Here is a 12,523-nt window from a genome sequence, read left to right on the forward strand (position 1 = left end):
AGCTAGACTTAACTTATTTTAAAATTTGTCCCAAACCTCCAGAATTGCCTGCTATACAATGACTGGGTTCAATTTGGGGTAAAACGCCTTCATAATAATACAATAGCATCACAAACAATATCTTAACAAAACTGCTTTTCCATAGTGTGGTTTCTCAGGCTCCCCATTTAGACAAAAGGTTATGGATTCTAAATAGATAACATTTAAACAATTAATGGATGGCGAACAACAGATGATAATATGGATGAACCACATTTGCCATTTTAATGTCGATTCCCCCAGTTTGGAGAGATCCTTTTGGAGCTCTTCACTATCCCCTTTTTTGCTTTAACCATTGCAAATGATTTGAACTGGAATGGGAACTGTTGGATATCTTGTGGGATAACTCTTATGGAATCAGGCACATTTATAAATAATAATTTAACAGAACAGCTCCCTTTAAAAATAATCCCTGGTGGAGTTTTTGAAACCATGTAGTCCTATCATCCATAAATTTTCCATACATTTTATACATCACTTAGCAGCAGAGAGGAAAAAGTCTGTGCGCAATATAAATGATTTATGTGGTGTCATAAAAGGAAGTGTACAATTTGAAAAAAAAAAAATCTGCCACCGTATCATGCAGGCCAATCCTATTCAGATACATTTGGAAGTAAGACCCGCTCTGTTAACAGATAAGGAAGTGTAGGATTGCATAATCTGAATGAAACCCATCGTTCCACCTGCCACCATACCTCCCATCCTTCAATGTGGGACTGCAGCTGTTCAAGGGCTTCCAACTTCTCCATCTGCCTCTTGGTCTCATTGATATTGGTACACACTGTTTTCATTGCCTGTAAGGCATTCTGCACTGCTTGGTAATCTGGGTGTTTAGTGGGAGTTCTCTTGGCTAGTTCCTAGAAGAAAATGGCAAGAAAGGAGAAAAAGAAATAAATATTGGAGTCATAGGATAATCCCAGCTGCTGTTACAGATGGTGGAGAATGCACTTAGCAGCAACACTGGGGAACCTGCCAAAGAAAAATTGCATGTAGACGTTTCAAAAGAAAGATGTATGGGCAGCGTCCAACACGGCCTGTGTACCTCCACTGATTATGTTGCGTCAGCAGGACCCAGTGCTGGCACAACAGGAAGCTAGCGCTTCTTAGAATAACGCTGGAAATGAGCTGAATTGTTTGTTTCTGGAACAAGTTCTGCTCACCTACATTTCCTTTAGGAAGCGCTAGTTTCCCATTGCACCAGCAGTGGGTGCCACTGGTGCACTGGCAGCATTGGATACTGCCCATTAAGTTCACGAATTAACTTCAGGGCACTGCAAGAGAAGAATCTCCAATTTGAAAACCTCTCTTCTTAGAAGGTTGACAATAAACTTTCAGATGCTTCTCATTCTGGATGTTCTCCCTTTAGGGCTTCTCAACCAACTCATCAGTTCATTAAGCTCCGTTTCTTATTTCCCAGCACTCATCCAGACTTCATATGTTCCAGTGGCTCTCAAGATTGCCTTCAAACAGAAGCATTCCCATCTTGAAAATCCGGGCGCATGGGGGACAATTCACATAAGCAGAATGCACTCATTGTGGAAGCAGGTTAGTTAGGTGAAGCTCTGTGTAAGAGGTTTAGATTTGTACTGACCCAGTAATCGAATTGCTTCAGCCTACACTTTGATGAAGCATCCTTTGCATCAAATGATCGTGAGTATCTGGCCAAGGATTCTGAGCAAAGATTCAAAAGGCTGAAGGTATGTACCGGGGTCCACATTTCTGAGACTGAAAGGGGCCGATTCACACAAAACTAACTTGCTCAATGTTCAGAATTAACTGGTTTCTGCCACTACCTAGAGAGGCTCTCTACTTGAAAGTTCCCTCCTCACACATTAGAGGAAGCCTTGCTTCACTGTCAGCCTACGCTGAGGCTAAAGAAGATGAAGAGAAGCAAGGCCTTTTCAGAGGCAGCTCCCTCGCCTGGATCATCACATCCAAAGAGGCCCTTCCAGTAACCTCCCTTACCAGTTTGATCAAAGCACCTTTATTTCTGAATGTGTTTAAGATGGCCGGCTGTGTCCTGATTCAATGATGTTAATATGTTTGTTCACTGACTATCTATTCTGGCTGGAATTGTTGATATGGTTTTCTGCTTAGTTTATTATTATCATTAAAAAAAACACCTTGAGGGTTCACCTGGTGCCCAAAGCTTCAGTAGAAATCTTATTATAACGCATAATTTTTGTCATTTACTGGCAGTGGCCACCAGCAGGAGGAAAATGCACATGCAGGGCCAGTGTCAAGGGTGGGTATGATTGGGCACCTGCCGAGGGCCCACACCCCAGCAGGATCCCACTGACAAGAGCCCCCTGGACTTGTTCCTCCTCTTCACCACTACAGCCTCCTTATTCTCCTCCCTCTCACTCTAGTCGAGACAATGGTGATGGTATGAAGTAGGAGCAATAGATTCCACTGCCTACTTGCTCACTGGGTCTCAAGCAAGTGGTAGCAATGTTGAGAAAGAGGATGTGGAGCAATAGGAGTTGGTGACAATGGCAGTCAGAAGCAGGTTCGCTAAGGGAGGGGGGACATTGAGAGTGTCTTTCCCAACAGCCCTCAAAAAGCTGCAGCCAGCATTCTGTGCATGCAAAAGAATTTTCACCACATAAATGGTGTTGGTAATTTTAATCAGCCCTTGGCAGGAAACTGTTCAAGGAGAAAGTTTCTGCTGATAATTTCGTGGGACAGGAATGAAGATGGCCGAAGATGGGCCTGCACTCATAGTCGGATCTCGTTTGGCCACCAGTATTTCAAGTGGCACTGAGTTCCAGGGGCCATGAACATAATTAAGGGGAGGCCATCAACTTGAAATGAATTTATGAGACACCGCAACATGTGTGATTCAGACCAGAGCAGAGAGGCTAGACTTGGTTTGCTGGAAAAAACATATGGAAAGACTTTGGAAACTGATGGTGAGGAACAGTGACATGGTTTTGGCGAATAGCACAGTCTATGTCAACTTACAATTAAATCATCTTTTTTCAGACCAATCATATTCCATGGCCAGCCACATTTGGATAAAAAAGCCATTCAATAAAGCCATACTAAACTTGTTCGTTTCCTCCTGGTACATAATAGGGTGTTTAAAAGTTGACATTTTTAGCCTGTCTGGAATGTTTCACATTCTTCCAATACTTCTATTTTCTTTTTATATTTATCTTTGATAGCTTTTAGCTCTGTGACTTAGTGGTAAAAACTCTGCACAGCTGCCTCATTCCAGATTTCCAGAGAGGAAGTCGAAACAGAGGGAATTTAAATGCAACCAAGATACTGGCTTTGTAGGGGTAGTGATCAACAGAGTCATGGCAGAATGGTGCATTATCTGAGCTTTAAAAAAGTATCATGCATCTGATGAAGTGGATTATAGTCCACGAAAGCTTATGTCAAAATAAATTTGTTAGTCTTTAAGGTGCTACAAGACTCTTTGTTGATTCTCTGCAACAAACTAACACAGCCACCCCATGGAAATGGATTTAGGTTCTGTGGTTAGGGTAGTTTTGTTTCTGGGAGGTAGTGTGGCAAGTTGTCTTATTTTTATTTATTACTGGGGGGGTAAATTAGTTTTATTTTTTTAAGAGTTATGCACCAATGTGAGCTTAGGGGAAGCTATTTACAGATATCAAAATGAATACATAATGTCGGGTTCCTGTTTAAAGACACAAGAGCTAATTTCACACATATAAAGGTCTTAAATTCAAGTCCGACCTTCTCTAAGTAAAGAATCTCTGATTAGGGCTGAACTGACCCACACCAAATCACTGATTCTCCCAGTGTGTGTGGGTGGGTGGGTGGCAGGGGCAGGGGCATTTTGCTTCTCCAAATGGGAGTGTGACTTGGAGGGATTAGGGGCCTGAAATATTTGGGGCAGATTTAGGGAGAGGGTCACTTACTGTGGTGGTGGCTGTCAGTTCCTCTACATTTTGTTTCTTTTTCTACAAAAGTTCAAAAGCCAGTGCCTCTGTGGTGACTTCAGCACCAACAGGAACTGAGCTCTGGCCACTGCCATATTTCCAACCTTCAGGAGTGACCCAAGCAGCATGTCCACACTAGTGTCACTATGGAAACTCTGGAGAGGAGGCATGGTAGTGCTGGCCATAGCTCCAGTAAGCACTTCTCCCCGGAAAGCCATTTCAAGGGTTCAGAATTGCAACCACCCTGCCCACCATTAAAATGTTAAAATGTTACCAATTTGCCACCTGTGAATTAGAGTAGCAAATTTGGGCAGCTGTTTCAGTTCAGTTCTATCTCACATAGAAGGGCAGGATCTTTTTCTGAGATACTGAGGAGTTGCTACCCATCAGGGCAGACAGCGATGGGTTAGAGGGACCCTAGGTCTCATTGACTTTAAGGCTGCTCTTTATATTGAGGAACCCAAGTTCTCAAAAAGGATTTTTTTTCCTAATTTGCTATCACCAGCCCTTTCAACTGATATCCCTGGTTCTTCCAGATGGAGGGATCCTACCACTAACAAACAGAAGGCATTGTTCAGCTATTCCATCTTTTCTTCCTTAACAGATTTTCCATGGTAAGGGGGGGGGGGGAACAGAAGAAGCCATGGAGAAAACACCAGAGAATTACAAGTGGATGGTGCTCTCTTCTGGACCTCCCATGAAATGCCATGAATCAGGAAGGGGGATTGCACATTAAAAGCCTTGTCTGGAAGCATCCCCCATCCCTCTCCACAACTTAAAATCCAATATACTTCTTTGGTATCCTATATGCAACTCTTAGAACCGTGGAACTACCATTCAGAATCAAATCATCAGCACGACTGCTCTCCATTCTCCGCAAATGAGCAACAAAGTTGTTTATGGTTTGTTGTTGCTGTTTTAAATTATTGGTCCTTTGAGTGAAACCCTCCTTGAACATCTCTCACATGATGATGAAACGTTTGCATGCTGCAAAACAGCTTAACAGACTTGTAAAATTGAACCACCTTTCTTATATCTGCAAAAGAGTAATGAAAATCTGCCTGGTGTAAAGGAGCCCTTCAGCCTAGATAATCAGTGCTTACATGTGTTTTTTAAACACAGCCAAATTCTGCTAGCACTTAAAAGAATCAGCAATGGATTGAGAGGCCACGCAGGGTGAAAATGAACTGGGACTGCCAGGACACGGAAAAGGTATCACAATCCATCAACAGAACAGATGCGTCACACTTGGCACATGACTCTCTTGCTGCTTTGACAGCACATATTACGTATTTTGTCTGGGCGGAGTCAGCATGCTCCACTATCCATTCTATACTGGGCTCTTCCACTTTACTGTTGAGTGACCTGATATTCCTGATATACTGCAATAACCCAGAAGTGGCCATATAACACAAACTGCTGTACAGCACTCCAACAAAACATACTACCACTTGAGCCTCTAATTAAATTCTTCCACTTATGTTTAAGATAGGAAAATTAAAAGCCTAAAGTCCCCTTTTGCCCCCATCACTGTAGGCATATTATACCCTTTCATAACGAAAAGAAATCATCATTTAAAAATCAAGGGCTGTATGATTTTATTTATTTCAAAATATGAATACCCACTGCCCTTCATGGATCACTGCCTTGTTGTGGCGAAGGGGCTTGCGTAACTCAGTGAAGCCATAAGCTATGCCGTGCAGGGCCACCCAAGACGGACAGGTCATGGCAGAGAGTTCTGACAAAATGTGGTCCACTGGAGAAGGAAATGGCAACCCACTCCAGTATTCTTGCCAAGAAAACCCCATGAAACGTATCACAAGGCTAAAAGATATGATGCCGGAAGATGAGCCCCTCAGGTCAGAAGGTGTCCAATATACTACTGGAGAAGAGTAGAGGGAATTTCCAAGTAGCGCCAGAAAGAGTGAAGCGGCTGGGCCAAAGCCGAAAAGACAGTCAGCTGTGGATGTGTCTGGTGGTGAAAAGAAAATCCGATGCTGTAAAGAACAATATTGTTTAGGAACCTGGAATGTCAGATCAATGAATCAAGATAAGTTGGAGGTGGTCAAACATGAGATGGCAAGATTGAACATCGACATCTTGGGAATCAGTGAACTAAAATGGACAAGCATGGGCGAATTTAATTCAGGTGACCATTATATCTACTACTGTGGGCAAGAATCCCTTAGAAGAAATGGAGTAGCACTCATAGTCAACAAAAGGGTGGAAAAAGCAGTACTGGGGTACAATCTCAAAAATGATAGAATGATCTCAGTACGAATCCAAGGCAAACCATTCAACGTCACAGTAATTCAAGTCTATGCTCCAACCACTGAGGCCGAAGAAGTCAAGTGGGTCTTAGGAGGCATTACTAACAACTGAGCTAGCGGAGATGACAGTCTTCCAGCTGAGCTATTTAAAATCCTAAGAGATGATACTGTTAAAGTGCTGCACTCAATATGCCAACAAATTTGGAACACTCAACAGTGGCCACAAGACTGGAAAAGGTCAGTTTATATTCCAGTTCCAAAGAAGGGCAATGCCAAAGAGTGTTCAAACTACTGTACAATTGTACTCATTTCACATGCCAGCAAGGTGATGCTCAAAATACTACAAGCTAGGCTTCAGCAGTATGTGAACTGAGAACTACCAGAAGTACAAGCTGGGTTTCCAAGAGGCAGAGGAACTAGAGATCAAATCGGCAACATTCGCTGGATCATGGAGAAAGCAAGAGAATTCCAGAAAAACTTCTATTTCTGCTTCATTGACTATGCTAAAGCCTTTGATTGTGTGGATCACAACAAACTGTGGCAAATTCTTAAAGAGATGGGAGTACAGACCACCTTACCTGTCTCCTGAGAAACCTGTACGAGGGTCAAGAAGCAACAGTAAGAACCGGACATGGAACAACCAATTGGTTCAAAATTGGGAAAGGGGTACAACAAGGCTGTATATTGTTGCCCTGCTTATTTAACTTATATGCAGAGTACATCATGAAAAACGCCGGGTTGGATGAATCACAGGTCGGAATTAAGATTGCCGGAAGAATTATCAACAACCTCAGATACGCAGACGATACCACCCTAATGGCAGAAAGCGAAGAGCATCTCAAGAGCCTCTTGCTGAGGGTGAAAGAGGAGAGTGCAAAAGCTGGTTTGAAACTCAACATTAAAAAAACTAAGATCATGGCATCTGGCCCCATCACTTCCTGGCATATAGAAGGGGGAAAAATGGAAGCAGTGACAGATTTTATTTTCTTGGGCTCCAGGATCACTGCAGATGGTGACTGTAGCCATGAAATTAAAAGACGCTTGCTCCTTGGGAGGAAAGCTATGGCAAACCTACACAGCACAGTAAGAAGCAGAGACATCACCTTGCCGACAAAGGTCCGTCTAATCAAAGCTATGGTATTCCCAGTAGCAACGTATGGCTGTGAGAGCTGGACTATAAGGAAGGCTGCGTGCAGAAAAATTGATGCTTTCGAACTGTGGTGCTGGAGAAGACTCTTACGAATCCCCTGGACGGCAAGGAGGTCAAATCAGTCAATCCTAAAGGAAATCAACCCTGAGTGCTCATTGGAAGGACAGATACTGAAGCTGAAGCCCAAATATTTTGGCCACCTAATGCGAAGAGAAAACTCCCTGGAAAAGACCCTGATGCTGGGAAAGATTGAAGGCAAAAGGAGAAGGGGACGGCAGAGGATGAGATGGCTAGATAGCATCACCGCTGCAATGAATATGAACTTCAGCACACTCCGGGAGAGAGCGCAGGACAGGAAGGCCTGGCTTGCTATGGTCCATGGGGTCACAAAGAGTCGGACACGACTTAACGACTGAACAACAACAACAACCCACTGCTGCTCTCTCTTTTATCTTGTCTGGCTAGAATCCACTGATCTGCTGTTCCTCAAGTCCACGCCAATGTAATTCCCACAAAGCAAAGCCTGAAGGTTGCCTGAACGTGCAGCTGGAGCTCTAACCCCATGGACCCCATTCTTGAGAGATAGCTGGGGATCAATTTCATCTCATATAAAACATTAGAAGAGCCATGCTGGGTCAGATCAAAGGCCTAGCTAGTCCAGCATTTTGTTCACACAATGGCCGAAAAACTTCCTGCGGGAAACACACAAGTAGGACATGAGTCCCACTCACGTTCCCCAGCAACTGGTGTACACAGGCTCACTGCCTCTGATTCTGGAAGTAGCACATGGCCACCAGGAGTAGTAGCGATTGATAGCCTTCTCCTCCAGCAATTTGTCTAACCCCTTCTAAAGCCATCCAAATGGTGGCCATCACTACATCTTATGGTAGAGAATTCTATAGTTTAACTATGTGCCCTGTGAAGATGTACTTCCTTTTATCTCCCACCAATCAGCTTCATGGGATGACCCTGGGTTCTAGTATTATGTCAGGATGAGGAAAATCCACTTTTCCTCATCCACTTTCCACTTTCTCCACAGTATGCATAATTCTGCACACCTCTGTCATGTCCCCTCACTTGCCTTTTTTCCAAGCTAAACAGTCCCAGAGGTTGTATCCTTTCCTCATAAGGGAGTTGCTCCAACCCCTTGATCATTTTAGTTGCCCTTTTCTATACTTCTTTCCAACTCTACAATGTTGTTTTTTTTAGGTTTTTAGAAGATGTATAACCTCCTTTTCAATACAGTTCTCAAAGTGGCTCATAGAATTTACAAAATGCGATGAATCCACTAAGAAACTTGAAACAAAACTTGGAGCAAAACAAGACAAAAACAACCAGTCCTGCTAAAGTAGGAGCCAGAATTTGATGTGTCTTTATTCATTTAAAAAAATTCTTGGCTGCCTTTCATGGCAGAAGACCTCCCAAGGCGGCTCACAGCAATAAAATACATAAAAACGGTTAAAACATTAAATGTGATAAAAACAGAAACACAATAAAATAGCAATAAAAGCAACAATAAAAGCTAACAACAGCAACAACAGCAACAACAGCAATCATATCAAGAGAAGGCAACGGTAAAATAATACGTTTTCAAGGCCTTCTTAAAAGCCTGCAATGACGGAGCATGGCGGACCTCCGATGGCAGCTTGTTCCAAAGGTGTGGGGCCACTGCAGAGAAGGCCCTCTCAAGTGTGGTCACCCACCTGACTGCTCTCATGGGTGGGCAAATGAGAAGGGCCTCTCTTTCTGATCTTAAACTGCAGGCAGGCTGATATGGGTGAAAGCGGTCCTTCAAGTAACTTGGTCCCAATCCAGTTAAGGCGTTAAAGGTCAAAAACAGGACTAAATTGGGCTTGGAAACACACCGGTAACCAGTGCAGCTGGCGCAGTATAAGCATTATGTGATCAAATCACCTCACCCCCACCAATACTCAGGCAGCTGCATTCTGCACCAGCTGACGTTTCTGATCCATCTTCAAAGGCAGCCCCACATACAGTGCATTACAGTAGTCCAGCCTGGACATGACTAGTGTGTGGATAACAGAGGCAAGGTCCATCCTCTCCAGATAGGGCCGCAGCTGGCGTACCAGCCTAAGCTGGTAAAATGCACTCCTGGACACTGCAGCCACCTGGGCTTCCCCAGTTAGCTCAGAGTCCAGGAGAACTCCCGGACTGCGCACTTGGTCTTTTAGGGGGAGTGCAACCCTGTCTAGGACCAGTTGTAAACCTCCATCCGAAGTAGCTAGTTTCCCAACCCACAATACCTCCGTCTTGTCTGAATTAAGTTTGAGCTTGTTCACCCTCACCCATTCCAAAACAGCCTCCAGACACTGGTTCAAGAGTTCCACAGCCTCCCTGGGATGTGCAGATGGAAACGAGAGACAGAGCTGAGTATCGTCCGCATACTGATGACATTTCAGCCCAAACCTCCTGATGACTTCTCCAGCGGTTTCATGTAGATGTTAAAAACCATGGGGGACAAGACAGAACCTTGCGGCACCCCACACGATAATGGCCACGGGGTGGAACAGAAGGCCGCCAGCACCACCTTCTGAGACTGCTCCTCCAGAAAGAACCAGAACCACTTTAAAACTGTGCCCCCCAAGCCCAATCCAGATAAACGATCCAAAAGGATACCATGGTCAATGGTATCAAAAGCTGCTGATAGGTCCAGAAGAACCAACAGGGTTGCATTCCCCCCCTATCCATTCCCCTCCATCCATTCCCCAGTGTAAGTCATCAACCAGGGCAACCAGGGCTGTTTGCATCCCATAACCAGGCCAAAAACCTGATTGGAATGGATCTAGGTAATCAGGTTCATCCAAAACGGCTTGGAGTTGTGAGGCCACCACACATTCCAGCACCTTGCCCAAGAATAGCAAATTTGACACAGGGCAGTAATTACCCAGAACCATAGGATCTAAATTTGGTTTCTTCAATGAGGGCCTCACCACAGCTTCTTTCAAAGCCGCAGGGACCTTGCCATCCCTGAAGGAGGCATTTACTACCTCGGAGGTCCAGATATCCAGCCCAGCACTGACAGATTTCACAAGCCAGGATGGACAAGGGTCTAAAGGGCAACTGGTTGGCCTCAGTCCTCCAAGCAGTTTGTCCACATCCTCAAGTTGCACAAGCTGAAAGTTATCTATAACATGACCAGATGGTGCATCAGCCCCAAGTCAGCACAAATACGAGCAATTTTATCTGCAAAGTGTCTGGCAAATTGTTCACAGCGAGCCTTTGAGAGTTTGAGTTCTTGTGTTCCAAGGCCTACACCCAAGAGGCCTTTAACCGCACGAAATAGCTCAGTTGGACGACACCGAGCAGATGCAATGATGGCAGAGAAGTAGGATTTCTTTGCCACCATCACCGCCACAGAATAAGATCGCAAGTGGATTCTTACCTGTGTTCGACTTTATTTGTTCCGAGTCTTCTGCCATTTGCACTCTAATCGTCGACACAGTCATTTCATTGCCCTCAGCTCCTCAGAATACCAAGGAGCTGACACAGTTCTACGACTAGGTCGAGGATGTTTGGGAGCAATCATATCAATAGCCCGGGTCATCTCATTCCAAACAGTGACCAGGACCTCAGCAGGACCAGAAGCTAAGCCTGCAGGAAAATCCCCAAGAGACCTCAAAAATCCATCCAGATCCATCAGTCTCCAGGGGCAGACCATCAAATTTGGTCCCCCACCCCTGCAGAGATTACTGGTGGCCTGAAGGTCAAAACTGATCAGATAATGATCTGTCCATGCCAAAGGAGTCACTACTGGCTCCCCTACCCGCAGATCATTTTCTCCCAATCCAGCACAGAAAACCAAGTCCAAAGGGTGCCCTGCCACACAACTGGTGGAATTGGCCCTGTGCTAGGTGGCCAGATGTCCTACTTTACAGAGGACAGTCCTCTGTTTGAAGAGTTGTCACAGGATAGTCCTCTATTTGAAGTCACCCTCTGTTTGAAGGCCTGTCCAACCCAAGTTCAATTTAATGTTAAAGAAACATAAGAAGGGAGACAAACAGCCTTGAACTTGCCCATCCAGTTAGCACCTGGAAAACAGACCCACACAGCTCACTTGGTTAGTCTTTCCAACTATGGTGAGAAGTATTGTATTTCTCTTTAAATTATATTTATTATTTATAAATGTGCATCTATACATATACAGTCAGGCCCAGAAATATTGGAACACAGATAACTGTTTTGGCAGTTGGCCTCTGTACACCACCACATTGAAGTTGAAAGGAAACACACCCAGATGGGAGCGAAGTCAGGACTTTCAGCTGTTGTTCAAGGGGTTTGACAAAAGTGGGGCACTAACCATTCAGGAAGTACAGCCAGTGGCATACACACACCCATCGTTGGTGGCTCATAAGTAATGGAATGAATGGCTGACAAGCAGCTGCATGGCCAGGTGTGGCCTGTTTCCTGGGTACCCCATGACTAATCAAGCAGATAAAAGGCCTGGAGGTGGTTCTGAGTGCTACATTTGCATTTGGTAGCTGTTCACTGGAACTCCCAACAGGAGGTCCAAAGAGGTGACCATGTGAGTGAAGGAGGCCATCATTACGCTGAGGAAACATAGACGCATCAAAGAGATCGCAAAAACACTGGGAGTGGCCAACACAACAGTTTGGAACATCCTGAAAAAGAAGGACTTAACTGGCAAGCTCAGCAACAGCAAAAGGCCTGGAAGACCACAGAAGACAACTAAAGTGGATGACTGCAGAATTCTGCTCATGGTGAAGAGGAACCCTTTCACAACATCTAGCCCAGTCAAGAACGCTCTTGTGGAGGTAGGCATGTCATTGTCAACATCTACAGTCAAGAGATGGCTTTATGAATGTAAATACAGAGGCTTCACAACAAGGTGCAAACCACTGGTAACGCTCAAGAACCGAAAGGCCAGATTAGCCTTTGCCAGCAAACACCTAAAAAAGCCTGTCCAGTTCTGGAATAAGATTCTTTGGACTAATGAAACCAAGATCAACTTGTACCAGAATGATGGGAAGAGAAAAGTATGGAGAAGGAAAAGAACAGCTCAAGATCCAAAGCATACCACATCATCTGTCAAACATGGTGGAGGCAGTGTTATGGCATGGGCATGTATGGCTGCCAATGGAACCGGGTCACTGGTGCTTATTGATGACCTGACT

At 44.5% G+C, this 12,523-nt stretch overlaps 1 protein-coding gene across 2 annotated transcripts in view; it reads right to left on the reverse strand.

Moving 5' to 3' along the window:
- The window catches only part of PREX1 (phosphatidylinositol-3,4,5-trisphosphate dependent Rac exchange factor 1), a 335,075-nt gene that overhangs the window by 154,700 nt on the left and 167,852 nt on the right, over nucleotides 1-12,523 (reverse strand). Inside the window, exon 6 of one of the 2 annotated variants that reach the window (XM_084854075.1) lies at nucleotides 735-896. The exons of the other annotated variant lie outside the window; for it this stretch is intronic. Coding sequence (XP_084710201.1) covers nucleotides 735-896 — 162 coding nt within the window. The remainder of the gene's footprint in view (nucleotides 1-734; nucleotides 897-12,523) is intronic. 2 annotated transcript variants of the gene reach the window in all.

This window comes from Heloderma suspectum, chromosome 4 (assembly GCF_057233095.1).
Source record: "Heloderma suspectum isolate Gila_16-S chromosome 4, 16-S_ref, whole genome shotgun sequence".
In the NCBI taxonomy this organism is placed as follows: Eukaryota; Metazoa; Chordata; class Lepidosauria; order Squamata; family Helodermatidae; genus Heloderma; species Heloderma suspectum.